The 15,485-nt window shown below is 33.2% G+C and overlaps 3 protein-coding genes across 3 annotated transcripts; 1 reads left to right on the top strand and 2 right to left on the bottom strand.

The window, feature by feature from the left end:
* On the top strand, window positions 1-6,221 carry LOC110697091 (protein IQ-DOMAIN 14-like). The gene is made up of 4 exons (XM_021874434.1): window positions 1-517; window positions 4,214-4,384; window positions 4,926-4,997; window positions 5,200-6,221. The coding sequence occupies exons 1-4, from the start codon at window positions 173-175 to the stop codon at window positions 5,908-5,910; spliced, it is 1,299 nt and encodes a 432-aa protein (XP_021730126.1). The 5' UTR covers window positions 1-172; the 3' UTR covers window positions 5,911-6,221.
* Window positions 6,222-8,294: 2,073 nt separating this feature from the next.
* LOC110697409 (putative non-specific lipid-transfer protein 14) lies at window positions 8,295-10,345 on the bottom strand. The gene is made up of 2 exons (XM_021874787.1): window positions 9,854-10,345; window positions 8,295-9,242 (listed from the first exon to the last, which is right to left on the bottom strand). Exons 1-2 carry the CDS (start codon window positions 10,219-10,221, stop codon window positions 9,233-9,235), a joined length of 378 nt encoding a protein of 125 aa, XP_021730479.1. The 5' UTR covers window positions 10,222-10,345; the 3' UTR covers window positions 8,295-9,232.
* An 872-nt stretch (window positions 10,346-11,217) lies between these two features.
* On the bottom strand, window positions 11,218-13,007 carry LOC110697350 (RHOMBOID-like protein 3). The gene is made up of 4 exons (XM_021874733.1): window positions 12,463-13,007; window positions 11,860-12,023; window positions 11,576-11,743; window positions 11,218-11,459 (listed from the first exon to the last, which is right to left on the bottom strand). The coding sequence occupies exons 1-4, from the start codon at window positions 12,729-12,731 to the stop codon at window positions 11,218-11,220; spliced, it is 843 nt and encodes a 280-aa protein (XP_021730425.1). The 5' UTR covers window positions 12,732-13,007.
* Window positions 13,008-15,485: the final 2,478 nt, after the last annotated feature.

Raw genomic sequence — 15,485 nt, 5'->3', positions numbered from 1 at the left:
GAACCTCGTCCTACTATTTCTCCCTCCCTTTTATAACAGAAAACAACCTTCTCCTTTTTTTTCTCTCTCCTAACTTAACAAACTTTTTCATCAACCCTTACTCTCTCACTCACTCTTTCACATTTTCTGATTTCTCAATTTCATTCTTTTACCTATGCCATGATACATTCCAATGGCTAAGTCTAAGCCTTCCAATTGGTTTAACCGAATCTTCCGCCGTCGTCGTAAAACCCTCTCCCCTCCGCCGTCCACCACCACTACCGTTTCCGAATCGAACTTTTACGGGGGAGAGGAGAATGACTCTATTGATGCCAATAAGCATGCAATAGCCGTGGCGGCCGCTACAGCAGCCGTTGCCGAGGCTGCTTTAGCCGCGGCAAAGGCGGCTGCCGAAGTTGTCCGCCTTACTTCCAATGGCCCTTCCTCTTCTCCCCTGCCGGGACAGGTCAGTAGTAGGAGGTGGTCGTTAGAGCATTTCGCTGCTGTTAAGATTCAGTCCGCTTTTCGAGGTTACTTGGTTAGTTATTCTTTTTAACAGTCTCAATTTTTTCATCCTCAAAATTTTAATACTGTATTCTTTTTGACAATTGTACAAATATTATTGTATTAATTCATAATATTACGTGGCGTGATTTTGTCATATAAAATTCCGGAGTATAGCATTAGTCATAATTCTTGGTTTGGTACTTTTTTTGGGGCATGGGGTAGTTAGTTTGACTTTGAATTAGTCGGTGAAATTTTGTCATTTTTGAGTAAATTTTTTCGTATGGGCTTTCTGAAAGTTTGCTCCTAGTAGTGACGATTTGCTCATTTGCATGTTTTTGAGCACTTACTCAACTTAGCTGTTTGACAACTTCTCTATTCATGAGTTCCAAGAATAAGCTCATTAAATGATATTCTTTCCTTGTTTTTCTTTTCTTTTCACTGACTTTTTTTAATCTCTTAATTTATTTAATTTTTATTTTTTCTGAATGACAAATGTTCAATACAAGTACTATATACTGTAAAATATAATTCTGAAATTTCATTTACATAATACATACAGTGTACAAAGTTTTTATATGATCAGCAATTTAGATTTTTATTTTCGTGTCGATTGTACAACGTTTTATGTAAAATGTTGGACAGAGAATTTTGTTTCGATAATGTATGGTTTCATGACCGTGTACGCGTTTCTATTTCTATCTTTTCTCTTGTAAATGAATCTCTTTTCAAGAATAGAATTTGCTGATCAATGACAAATGTTTATAGCAAGTTAATCGTGAAACACGACTATATAAATTTTCATTCATAATAAGTTATAACACATTTCCTGAAAAAATGTATATGCAAAGTACTGGTAAAAGTTTTATACACCAACAAAATTGTACTTAAAAGTTTTGTCTGAGACAAATTGATGAAGGTGGCTCCTTTCTATTTATGTATGACAACAAAAAATAAATGATTACTCTTAAATTACCACTCTATATAAATCTATTTTTTTGTTTATATAAATATATGTTTGTGATAATCTTAATTAGAAAATATGAAAAATTGGTCCACTTCATCAAATAAAACAAAGGAAAATATTTTGGCCCGTTAGTTAGTATAATAAAATCCATATATTTAGCAATTAATATTTCCATCCAAATAGAAAAGTAATTGGTCCCTTAGTATAAAATCCAATAGTTCTGTTTTTTTATGTGTCTCTTTTGGAGGAAAATAGTGGGAATCAACGTGTTTAGTAAGATCAAGTTATTAGTGGGCCTCTTATTTACTTTTGCTTTCACAGAGAATTAGTTCCCTACGACTCACGGCAAGACTCGGACTATCTTAGTATTATAATTGTCTTGTAACTCTTGTTCAATTTACATATACTCCGTTCGTCCCAAAATAATATTTCACATTATCATTAATAATACGAGTACATTTAAAATTTCATAAAAGATGATTGGGTGACATGTTCATTGTTGAATGGTAACTTATTGCGCATGCCAGTAACACCTGTCTTAAATGCGGATGATTGAATTTTTATCTATATAATTGTGAGTTTTGTACCAGAATTCAATCTCAAAGCTCAATCAAGTGGCATGTTTTAGACTAGTTAAGCCACACAAATATGATGTCTTAAAGTGCATAAAGTTAACATGTTGTCACTAAAACTTCGCTTCATTGAGATGGGTACTTTTCTTTCTTTACACACTTTCCTTTAAGCTTTTGATCTGCCTTCCTTTCTTTATTAATAATTGATCAGCCTTCGTGCTATAGAAGTACTCGTTATAAACATAATAGTTGTCATTTGACTCAAAGAGTACTACTAATAAACAAGTAAACAAGTGGTATTTAATTAAATTCCTACTTAAAGAGTAAAAGTACTTGGAAGTGTATGAACACTTCTACTTAGTCAAGATGACTTTGACCTTGGTTTTTTTTTTTTTTTTTTTTTTTTTTTTTGTGGTTTTGATTGGTGTAACACGTGATAATGTTTTGGAAAAGGAAAGTCATAATACTTTTTGTCTACCCCAAGGGTAAAATGGTAATTTTAACTAGGATAATAGGCCATTTTCACTGAAACTTCCATACCACCAACCTACTCTTTGTTAGGATAATTACAAGAGCTTAAGTTTGAGTAATATGGGACCGATCTGAGTTTCTGTGGCTGATATAGTCAGTTCACTAGTATTGGTAATGTATTGAGTACTAAGTTTTACTATTCTTAGACTTCTACTAGGGCCTCATTTATTTTGTTAGCTTCTACTACAGGCTTTTAATGTACTATAGTTTACATTCTTAATGGAGAATATATGCATTTAGGTAACAAATTAGTTGTGCTTAATTATAACATCCCAAGCAATCCATTAATATCGAATGAGAAACATTCGAAATTCTAATATTCTGTGCCTATGCTTTGCTCAATTGATATTTTGTTTGGAATGGAATTTAGTGCACAAGGGTTCTTGTGGTTTAAGTTCTTTATCACTAGCAAACATCAGTTTGTCTATATTTTGAGCGTGTTTTGTGCGTATTATCTTAAATTTTTTGTACAAGAACTTGATTAGCTACATTTCTGTCTTGGTGTAGAAAATTGATCTACTTTGTAATATGGACCAGCTTGTGCACGAGCTATACTTTATTAAGGCCATCATCGAATTGTAAATCGACATTTGTCATTTGGTTTTCCGGGGGGATTTCCCGTTTTTTTGACTTGTATATGATATGCATCCTTTCACTATAATGAAGCCTTTGGAAGAGTTTCAATCACATAAAAAAGCCCCATACCAATTCATGAATGTTAATATATGTGGTCCTTTAGAGTGCCTAAGCTCCTTCTAACTACCCTAGTTCAACTTGTATCTTTCAGTCCCTTTCACTTTTATAATTTTATTCAATTATTAGTGTAAATGCATCACCCACTTGGGACCTTTAGCATACATCATGAACTCATAAATGGTGTGAAAAATAATTGATTGTAAAAATTACCTTTTTTTGTCTTACTTGAGGGTTGCATTTGATCCCCACTAATTCTAATCTTCCTGTGATGTAAAAAAAGCTCCTTAAAAAAGCAGCTGTAACTGTAACTTACAGCTAATTCCCCTGTTTCCTTTTCCTATGATATAATTACCCTTTTTTTTATGCTTAAAGTAGAAAATGCCATTTTAGGTGTTGTAACAAACAAGGTTATCTCTTTTTTAAAACTTAAAAGCAATGCTTTTACTGCTTTTATTCTTCTTTTGGGATTGCCTCTTTTTCTCCTAGCATCAAATGAGTTGTAAATTGATATTTGCTCCTGTATAAATCTTTTTGGAATGTGTAAGGCAATGATTTCAGCCACCTTTACTCCAGTTTTGCTGTTAATTATGGACCTGTCAAATCTGACCCGACCTAATCCGTAGTAATCTGATCTGGACTTAAATTGTACCTGAAATTAGATTGCCTGGAACTGGATCGGAATTGACTGTAGAGTCGACACAATCTTATCCTCCGTAGTTAAGTGGTACTTGGTACTAATCTGTATCTGCCTTTTTTTTTCTTTCAAATTCCATGTATTTTGTGCCACATCTGGAACCTTTATAGATTTCAGGAGAACTTTATTGGATTCAGGGTTGATATGCTGATATTAACTTCTGATGATGCTTCAGTCTTCTGCAGTACTTTTGTTATGTTGTTTGGTTGATTAATTTACTTAACTGCATGCTGTATATTCTTTTAATCACTTTTGGGGCATGCTCTAAAGGCAAGGAGGGCTCTGAAGGCACTTAAGGGACTGGTTAAACTTCAAGCCCTTGTGAGAGGCCACTTTGTCAGGAAACAAAGCACAGACATGCTTCGACGCTTGCAAGCCTTGGTTCGAGTCCAGGATCGAGCTCGAGTTCATCGTGTACTAAACTCAGATTCACCAAATCATGTAAGGCTTATTCCAAAATCTTCTTCTCAATATTGTAATTCTAAGCTGCAACCCTACAGTCCTTTTGGGATAAAGAGTTGATTATGACAATTATTTCCTTGTCCTTTTGGGATGCAGCGCTTATTCAGTATATGAACACACAGAGAGACACGCCGCCACACCAAAACAAAGGAATTAAAAACAAAACGAGAGAAAACAATAAGAAAAAAGGATGTATATTTTGGAAAATGACAGAACCTAAAGGACTTGAACAAAATGTGCATTGCATTCTTTGGCTTGTTCTTAAGACCATATGTGATTACGGATGTCATTCTATTCATGATATTTGGTACTTGTTTAGTGTTGGATGACAATGCTTAATTCCTTGAATTGGTCGAACATATTTATGATTGAACTTCCTCTAATTTGAATCACCGTCTAACATAGATAAGTTTATATGCAGTATTTCATAATATCTAGGATTTACCCATCTACGAGTATTTTTTTATTTATTTATTTATGTATCTAGGATTTCATTAAACATAATTTGTGACTTCTACAGGACCAAGAGAATTCCAGAAGTTATGAAATCTGTGACACCAGTGAAAAGCTTGAGGATTCTCCTATCATCAAGGTTTATATGCTTTTTACAAACACCCTTAGTTTTTGCAAATTAATAGACCAAGTTAATGATTACAAATCAATGATTAATGTTTATAAATTAGAATGCTTTCTCAAAAAGAAAACCATTATAGACTCGTCTTTATTTATGTGTTAATTTCCAAGCTAAAAATAACCAATTGACATTGTCATGTACTATATATCCTGTTATGCAGAGATGTGGATCAATATCAAGCTACAAAGAGGCAAGGAGCAATGAGAGTAAAATTTCAGCTACGAATTGGGTAGATAATTGGGTGGAAGCTGGATCTTCGGTGAACAGCCAAAGCTCGATCAAGATTCTTCGTGCTGATGATGAAAAGAGCGACAAAATCCTTGAAGTCGACAGTTGGAAGCCTCACTCAAGGCCCAAAAAAACAAGAAACTTGTCATTCCAACAGCCTATGATGCAACACATTTCAGTGCAAGACTACCATAATCGCAGTTTTGCAGCATCTGATCACCTGTCAAGGTATTGCCTGAATGATCTTTACAAGCCCAATTCAAGTCCATGTGCAGAGGATGTTGCTTCAATGAAATCCCTACAATTTCCCCTCGAACCTTGCACTGCTGAGAGCAGCCCACCAGATCAAGCTTTATCATCAGCTCCTCGAGGATTTGGTAGCTCTAGAAGAAGTCCCAAGACCCCTTTGAGGCTTGAATATTCTAGCAAAAGAAGCCTATGGAATGGATATGCAAGTTTTGGAAGTCCTAGCTATATGGCTAACACGGAATCATCTCGAGCCAAGAGTAGATCCCATAGTGTGCCTAGACAAAGAGGAGATATTGATTTTGAGAAGCGTAGATCTATCAAACGGTCCCTTCACGCATTTTGGCAGTCTACGACTTCATCCAAAAAGAACTCAGACCCTTTCGCTGACTTGTGAAAATATTGAAAAGCCTAATAAAAGCTAAACTGGTTAATTCTCTTTGAGTTTAGGATTGTAACTATTGCAATGCTTTAAGAATTCCACTTACTTTGGGATAGTGTAGTTATAAACTTTTAATTATGGAGGTGTTCAAACATGATTATGTGGGTGTTTTGTTTATTAATGTTTTATAATTAGGTTTAAGGTTGTAAGTTTGTTCATAATCATGTTTGGATATTTTGATAATAGTAATATGCTCCGTAGTTCTCAGTTAATGAAGACTGAAGTTATCTACTTCTGCAAATAGGAGAAAAAAGTCTGTTATTGGAGTTGCCCAAAGACTTGTTTTGTTCTATTTTTGCATAGATTGGACCGTTGGATGCACAAAATTTTGGATGGATTCCTTCAAAAAAGACAATAAGAGATAAAAATTTTTGGCAATTTCTCTCCTCCATTCACACATGTAGAATCCATACAAGACTTTGGTTTAACGTTCTCTTTTGTCACGAAATTTCCTTTTCATCTTACGATGTTGTAAATGTTTTCCAATGAACCTTGTCACATTATGTCACGGTGGTATGTCACATTATGTCGTGCTGGTATGTTAACGAGTGTTGTACTCCTACATTGGTAATTACGATAAAATTTGTGGCCTGTAAATACATACTTTTTAATTTCTTACATAGTATTATACACAGCCATACAAGATCAAACATACTGACATATAATACATGCATAAGAGTTGTTGCATGAAATAGGATGCTACTCTGTAGTTAATAGCTGGCTAGTTTTCCAACTATTGTCCATTTGTCCGATAGAACCGGCCTTCTCCTATAAAAATGAAAAAATATATTGCATACTTATTTAATTTTTTTGTATGCATTTCATTTGTACTCGAGGTTGCTATTTTAGCTATGGCCTGGCCTTCGTTTTTATGGCAAAATCTTGCCCTATTCTTTAATTTCCCATTGATCAAACCGCTTGCTATTAGAGGCAAGACTAGAGTTCTCTTTTTGGATGGCTCGCACCTTCATATTTAGGCGCACACATTTAATCAAAATACTTTTGGAATCCTAGAATGTTGCCTTAAGTTTCTACAAATATGAAAAGCTATAGTTATATTACCAATTTTATTCGAATAGCTTCTCCAATCATTGCAATACAATTAATTTGATACACTCCCCCATTTTTAATTTTTTTTTTTTTTACGGAAAAAGGAGAAATATTATTAAACGGAGCTCAAAGTGTCATTGATTACAGTATTACAATATCTGTTGTATCGAGTAGAATTACTAGTATACCTTTATCGCATGCAATATATAAGTTAATTAGCACGATATGACAACATATATACTTACAAATCCAATCTAACATGATTACCCGACTATATAATTAGCATTAACTTTAATCGAATCACCGATTATGACTTTATGAGACCATAAGCTAGTACTAAGTGCTTGATTAGCAGCCTACGTTATTTCATCACGTCAAATCCCAACTTTTCAACAAGACAAACATTCTCAATGTAGACTGAATCTATCACTGCAGTATCACGGACTACCTGAAATATCTTCATTTTTTTTTTAGAGCAAATTCTGTATAATAATATTTCTTGGCGTTATATTTGGTGGGCAAAATTTGTCCTACAAATGTCTCCAAAATCTGTCCTAATTTGGGCATACCACACATGAAAAAGATTTGCACCGTCTTTAATGGCAAAAAAAACGCAGCAAATAAACAAAAAATCTAGACGTTGGATACCCACAAAAATCCATTTTATTATTTTGGCTCCCTTAGAAAATTAAATAACTAGCTTCTAAAATATGGTACAAAAAGGAATTTCACTAATTTACATTTGGACGAATATTATTTTGTCACGGATGTATGAAATTATGAATATTAAGGATTTTTCTTTACTCTTTTGTGCGTGTCCACCTCTTTTTTTGTCTATCAAAGTTTTGGCGTTACACAAGGAAATAAGGAATTTACTAGAGTTTCATGTAGGGAAGCTATTAATGCATAGTTTTGGCATGTGAATTCTCTCAACGTGTATGTATGTATTAATAAGTTTTAGACGCCATATAGGGGTGATGAAAGAAACTAGGGTACGCGACGCGAGTGGGGTGTAATGGCACTTTCATCGTCTAGGAATGTTTGGCAAATTATGGGACCGGAAGGTGTGAAAAAATCCAAGTAAGGAATCTACGACGAAAAAGGTGTATATGTAACTATGTCGATACTCTATTTGATAGTATTATAAGATTATTTAGCTCATTATATATCACAACAAATAATTAAAAATGGTAACATAAATATCCGATTAACTAATAATGTTATGGATATACTCTTTGAGTAAAGTTACAAAGATACAAAAACCGTCAAATACATTATCAAAGAGTCAACTACATACATTAGTTTATTAATAGTTCTAATGTAGACCTATGATCGTAGTTTACGACATTAACACATACCAAAAAACCAATCACACTGATTTATGAATGAAGGGAGTAATATCATTTAATTAACCTTGGTACTTGTCTTATACTTAATTTAATTGAAACTCCAAAATTTAATTAGCTAGACACGTATAATAACAAATTAATAGTCGTAAATCGTGATTTAAGGGAAGGAATAGAGTACTAGAGTATAAAGATGTGAGGCAAATCGCAAAGAAACAAAAGATGTCGTTGGTTGGTAATCCTCTAATTCCCGTACAAATGGGTGGTACAAATAAAAGAGTCACACGGCTACAACTCGAAACCTGAACCCAATTATGCCCCTCACACTCAATCAGCCCACCACTTGAAATATACTTGCAGCTTTTTGCATTTTGGGCCCACTTTTTTTTTACTTTCTCTCCAACCCAACAATTACACATCTTTTACTCTTTAAAGGGTAAAAATAAAAGTTTTTACAATTACACCTGTTTTTTAACTCCATATTGTGGACTATGGACTATAGAGTAATTGTAACATATTTTGAATGAGAGATTTTTGGTGACCGTCTAAGATTAACTTATTAGTCATGTATACATATTATCTCTTTGTATATTTCAAACAGAGGTTGTTTGTTATTTAACTGCTATTGTTTATTTGAAAAATGTATATGTAACTCTTCTAATGTAAGGGAAAAAATGATAAACGAGAATAAGTTTGTATGTGGATTCGTGTAGTTCCGTTATTCATATGCACATACTCTTTAAAACTATTTTATTTTCAAACATCAAGGAAATACTATCTTGAATAGGGGTTAGTGAGATGAAGATTGTACATGTGAGTAAGTAAGCCTCATAAAGCTCTTTATTGGTACCAAGGCTACATCCAAGTCTTCACATCTTGAGTCACAGGATGCTGCATAGCATGGAAATAGCAGTCTTTAGATACATAATCACACATGCGTTATAATTCATGTATAGACATTTCAAGTAATAAGATGTATTTTTTAAAAAAAATCAAATCATGTTACTTTAAAAAAAAATTAAAAAAAATATCAAATTTTGTTACATAATTACCAATAAAGTATTACCATAACCAACATTTGTTCCATTTCAAAGTGTGAGGCATTTATCCTAAAAATTCAATCAAGATTCAATCAAACCAAGAGATCAGACTAGACAAGAGACTTTTAAGTCCTAAAAAAAGACAACGCTAATTTAGAAGTCCGTTTGAACATAAGTTTAGTAGTTTCAAATTACATAACAGTCAACTTTATATAAGGTGACTTTTATATAATTTAAGTAACATAATATTTCAATATATAGAAGCATGATAAACCATTTTATTTTATTTTTTTTGAAGAAAGAAGCACGATAAACCTAGTTGTATGCAAGAGCTACAATTTATGCGCATATATGATACGTATGTACTCGTAGTATTTTACGCCTAAGAATCTAAGCTTTTTATGTGTATAATTAGTTGATTACATTACGTTTGAGAGAGGGAGAGAGAGAGAGAGAGCATACTTAGTGCAATCAATGGTGGGCTCAATGACAAAGCCCAAAGAAACTCCACAAAAGCCCGGCAAAGTAGCAATGGAAGTAGCATCTGGACTATAAGCTGCAATTAGGCCCATCATACACTTACATAAGGACCTCCTGTTTTCAAGCGTGTCCCCCAAATTACTCAGGCCCACAACCGCATCACAACACGACGACCCGGGAAGTGGGTCCGGCGACCCGTAGCTAATGAATACCGAACACGTGTTCAAAAGCTGAGTCACCGTTGTACAGTCGACATCGGCCCCCACCTTATGCCACATGGCATTTGATACTAATATTACTAACCATAATCCAAACATGGTGGTTAACCTTAAGCTTGGATAATCCACCATTTTTTTTGTAACGAATATTGAGCAAGAGTTATTTTAATGGCGGAGTATTTGTTTTGCTTCTAAAATAGTTGATGAACTGGCTTGGTTAACTTTTGTAGGGTTTTTAAGTTTGGTGAACAATGAAAGTATTGTGTTATTTCATGAAAGTTGAGTGAGTCTTTCTTACTATTAGTGTTTTTTTGAATATACTTATATTGTGATCAACTTGTGATGATAGATTAAAATTTTAAGTCATCATTAATACGTAGTAGTTCATTTTAATGTACTATTTCAACATGGGTGTTTATGTTGAATAGTTTGAAATAATTTGATCCATCCGAATCCGTATATTCATTGGTCTAACCCATTCACAAGTCAAATTATCCCATGCCAACTCATGATCAACCTAATCCAACCCGCGACCCAGACTGGCTTGTGTCACCTAACCCAACCCAATATCTAGACCAGCCCAGATTCAGCTTGGACCGGCCCAATGTATATCTCTACAGCCAAGAAAGGTAATGGGTTTGAAAATCATTAAATAATTTGGATTATAACACGAGCTCTAATGGACTTCATATAGTTGGGCCTCTAAATAAGGGTGCACATAGGCCCAACATAAAGCATCAAATTCCAAACAAAATATGTTTTTTATGTTAACCAAACAACCACTTTGTTAACACTATAAAGGGCCCAGAATGAAATTGAGACAAAGTATGCAACTTCTCAAAGTTTACAAACCCGTAACTATCATCTTACAAATCACAAATAGATTAATAAAAATATTTTAACATTTTATGTAATTAAATCAAAATCTAACACATGAATACATGTTAAGCATTCCCCTTGGTGATACATGCCAACATCATCACCACCATAAAGTAGCGCCTTAGTTATGGATTAGCATTACCAATCCAATTATGTACCTAGAAATCAAAATTAGCCGTAATTAGTACCATATTAATGAGCTAATTTGTTGTAAAACTAGAAATTAGGGAAGTATTTGATCATGCATGCTTACCCTATGACGAGCAAAACAAGAGACGTGATCCCTAACACGTACTGGTAGGGCTTGAACTTAGTCTTAGAACTAAGATCAGAAGGGAAACGCCTAGTGAACCACCCAATATGAGGGCGAGGCAGCAACATAAAGCCAAGAAGGAACCCTACTGCGAACCCACCAAGAGGACCACCGTTGTGTGGATGAGGAACTACCGTTAGAAGTAAGTTGATCACAAACATTAACGATATAGTACACACTGCCATACCCTAAGATAACATGCATAACAAGAATAAAATAAGGTCAGAAAAATATAAAAATAAACTAAAATTGCAAAATTAAGATTAAATGATATCATCAATATACATAATATACTTACCTTATTGGAGTAAAGGGTCCAATTTGTAATGAGTTCGGAATACATAGCTCCAATAAGCCCAAGTAAAGCACTAGTTGGACCAACAGAAATATGATTTGGGTAAAGCAGACATGAAGTTATGTTTCCTCCAATTCCTGCTACTAGGTAGATTATCCCAATCCTTACTGTAAAAATTTACAAATTCCAACCAACAAATAGATAAAAGTAAGACCTATAATAATGACTACAGTATTATAATTATTTAGAAACGAGGAAATAATATTAAGAAAGGAGTACTTACAGAATCCAAATTGTTGTTCGAGGCGAATGCCAATGAAAAGTAGGGTCAACATGTTAAAAAGAATGTGAATAAGGCCGCTGTGTAGCCATATAGATGTGATGAGCCTCCATCGTTGATGATGTTCCACTATCACTGACCAATTTATAGCTCCCATTTTCATTATTCTTTATGCATACATAAAATGAATACCAATAAGATTTATGTAACCACCAAAAATAAAATCATACAATAACAACAACCTCACTACATACCAACAAATGACATGATGTCAAAGTAGGGCTTTTAAAGCCCACCCTCATTCATTCATTCATTCATTCATTCAATCATATATATAGATTACATAGTTCCCTAAAACATATCAAAAGATATTCAAGATATTAACTTAAGATAACACAACCTATAAACTAGGAAACTAAATATATGATAATAATGACAATGATATGATAATATTTCCTAATATTCCTAACACAAGATCGCGACAAATATATGTACACTACCTTATTAACACTAACTAGATCGCGACAAATACATGTACAAAACATTAACACTAACCAAAATTAGCAAGGAATTGATGAAAATATTTTTTTTAATTAAGTTACGTACGCATGAGGGCCAGGACCAAGGAGAGGGTTGTAATGAAGTGGTTCAAATGAAAGCCTTCCAAGGAACCTCGCTACGCAACCGCGGCCACCACCATGAGAAGGACAATTATTAATGAACAAAGTAACTAGGAAAATGATAACATTAATCCCTACAAAAAATGGGATTAACCAAGTTTTCCATTGAACATCAGAATCATCCCACATATGAGATATCTTTACTATCCCATTATCCATTGCTCCTCTTTTCTCAACATCCTCTTCACTTTCCATGTCTTTCTCTCTCTAAAATTAGGAAACTGTAAGTTTGATTGTAAGTGTGGTTTTTTAATGTTGGTGATGAAGTGGGAGGAAGTTTAAAGGGAGTAGTGTGTATTAGTCGGTTTTATTAACTGCTTGATTATTAGTTGGGTCACTGATAAACGTGTTTTAGTGCAGCTTTTACAGTAGATAACTGCTTGATTTCTGTGGATTTGTGGCCCATTTATAGGCCCTTTTCTTTCTTTCTTACGAGATTTGTGAATTTATATATAGGACATTTGACCCAATTTGTGAATGTATATAAGGTTTTGATGATGGAATTATGGCTAGAAATTGAGATACCAAACCCAAAGAAGTTAAAAAGGTGGATAAAAGTATAATTATTATTATTACTCGTGTTATTTATTTATGTATTTGTATAAGATTACACGAGGGAATAAAAATGGGAAATTTGGAATGGAGGGGAAGGGATACTCTTCAATCAAGAATGATTTTCTTAACAACTATGAGGTTCATGTTTTGGATCCTTAATTCTTTTTTACTTTATGGGGACGTATTACATAGGCTTCAGTGCTTCATTTATAAACAGCCAACATCAACAATGGTTGGTGCACACCACTATAATTAAGCAACCAACATCTATCGTAGCAAAAAAGTTGTGATACCCCAAAGAAAGATTATTGACAACTTAACGGAACCCTAACATCTTTAGATGGTGTTTGCATAGAACCATCTTTTGCAACACTTGACTACAATTACAACATATTTCTGAAATAGTTATATCATTAAACTAAACTATTGAGACTTTTGTGACCTAATAACAAAGTTTGTTATGATTTCAAATCAATTTTTATGACCGTGTAAGACACTTAGACACCCCTCTCATCCAATTTACTTTTGGAAAAAAGAAAAATTAAAAAGATTCAAAATTGTGACACCCTTTAATTTGGGATAATTTTTAATTTTCCCGAACTCATAAAGTTTAAAGGACAAGGTGTGTCTCATGAATCCCATGAAATCCTGAGAGGCCACTTGGTTGGTTGAAAATATCTAATGTCTCTAAAATGATTCGTTATGACCCCATAATGCATCCATCACCATCACTCTAATTTTATCATTAGATCTCGAAAAAATGATTCGTTTTCATGCATTATAACCTTCAAAAAAAGCATAATAACATGTGTTCAAATAACAAATAAAAGCAAACTAAAACGACAAATAAGTAGGGAAAAGTGCTCACATATAGGCATATAAATATATAATAAATGAAAAGTGCAACATATATATTGACATAATATCAATTAATGTACATATAAACAGTGGTAATTAAAATTTAATCTCATGATGTCCTTTAAAGGAAATAAGTTACCCGTATATGTGATGCTTCATATGTTGGTTGAAACAAAATAGTAAGGTATATATCTCGCACATAAGCACCAATAATGTGGTATACATTTTAAACGAAAAAAAAAAGTAGGGTTTATGCCGAAAAAATTAAAATTGTAATGGAAAAGGCAACTTCAAAAGGTCACCTAAATCTTAACATTTTGTCGACGGTCAATTTTAGTCATTGACCCAAAGCGATATTAACGAGGAACTTTATACTCCACATCTTGAAACCATTCCAATCAACTATTGTTCCTTTATAATTTTGGGATTTGTTCCTTTATAATTGAATACCTAAAGTTTAAAATGTTCGTTAAAACCTTATTACTGATCATTTAAATTTTCAAAAAAAGGATGCAAAACGGAATGATAAAGTAGTTACGGAAAGAAATACCATAGCTAAATTTTAGGAATCTGGATTTAAAAAAAAAAAAAAAAAAAGTCATCGGACCAGTACATTATATTTGAACACGCTCATCTATCGCAAACATGTTCATTACACACACGCACGCAAGATTTTTTTTTTTTCCAATTGTGATCAAATGGCGCACCTATGTAATCTCACACATATCACTATTTGTCAGTTGTCACAATTACATAGTAAATTAATTGCTATAATTATATACTTATATTCCATTATACTTAGCATATTACTCGTACAATGTTAATTTTGTTTATGTCCTTTTTCTTGGCAATATTTTTTTTTTTTTTTTTTTTTGGGAGCTTGTTATATACATCCGTGTGTATCGTATATCCATGGGTATTTTGTTCTCATTTTGATGATTATTTTTTATTTAATCATCAAATGAAGAGCAAATACTAACCTTGGATTAGTTGGGTGTATGGTATACCCGAATATATATAACAAATTCTATGAAATCTGAAAAGATTATATTGCTATTAAGTGAAAGACATTAGCACACAGTGTGGAAAACCTTCCGCAAGAAAAACTTTTTTTTTTTTGAATTGTGAAAGAAAAACCTTAATTGTTTCGTATGATTAGAATTAAATATGAATCGCATTACATATACGCTTCTTATTTTCCTCTTGAGCCAAGTAAATAAGTTTCTATAAACTTCTCACATATTATTTACTCCCTAAAACATGGTCAAATATTTTTTAAATTCTACTTTTATAACAATTTTTTTTCGAAAGTCATTGAAAAGGGGGGCTATCACACGAGACTTGGCACAATCACAATTGACATAGGAGCATTTTCAAACAGGAAAACATCTAAATGATGCAAAAATTAATTTCTCATCTTTATTTTTTTTTAGGTTGAAGCCAAAATAAGTTGCAAAAAGTGATAAAATTTTGACTATAATCCGTAACAAGCAACAGAAACAATAAGAAAAGCACGAGTTTCTACTTCAACACGTT

The sequence above is a fragment of the Chenopodium quinoa genome, unplaced genomic scaffold (assembly GCF_001683475.1).
Source record: "Chenopodium quinoa cultivar QQ74 unplaced genomic scaffold, ASM168347v1, whole genome shotgun sequence".
Taxonomy (NCBI): domain Eukaryota; kingdom Viridiplantae; phylum Streptophyta; class Magnoliopsida; order Caryophyllales; family Amaranthaceae; genus Chenopodium; species Chenopodium quinoa.
The sequence above is the reverse complement of the archived record's forward strand: the minus strand, read 5'-3'. Positions and strand labels throughout refer to the sequence as shown.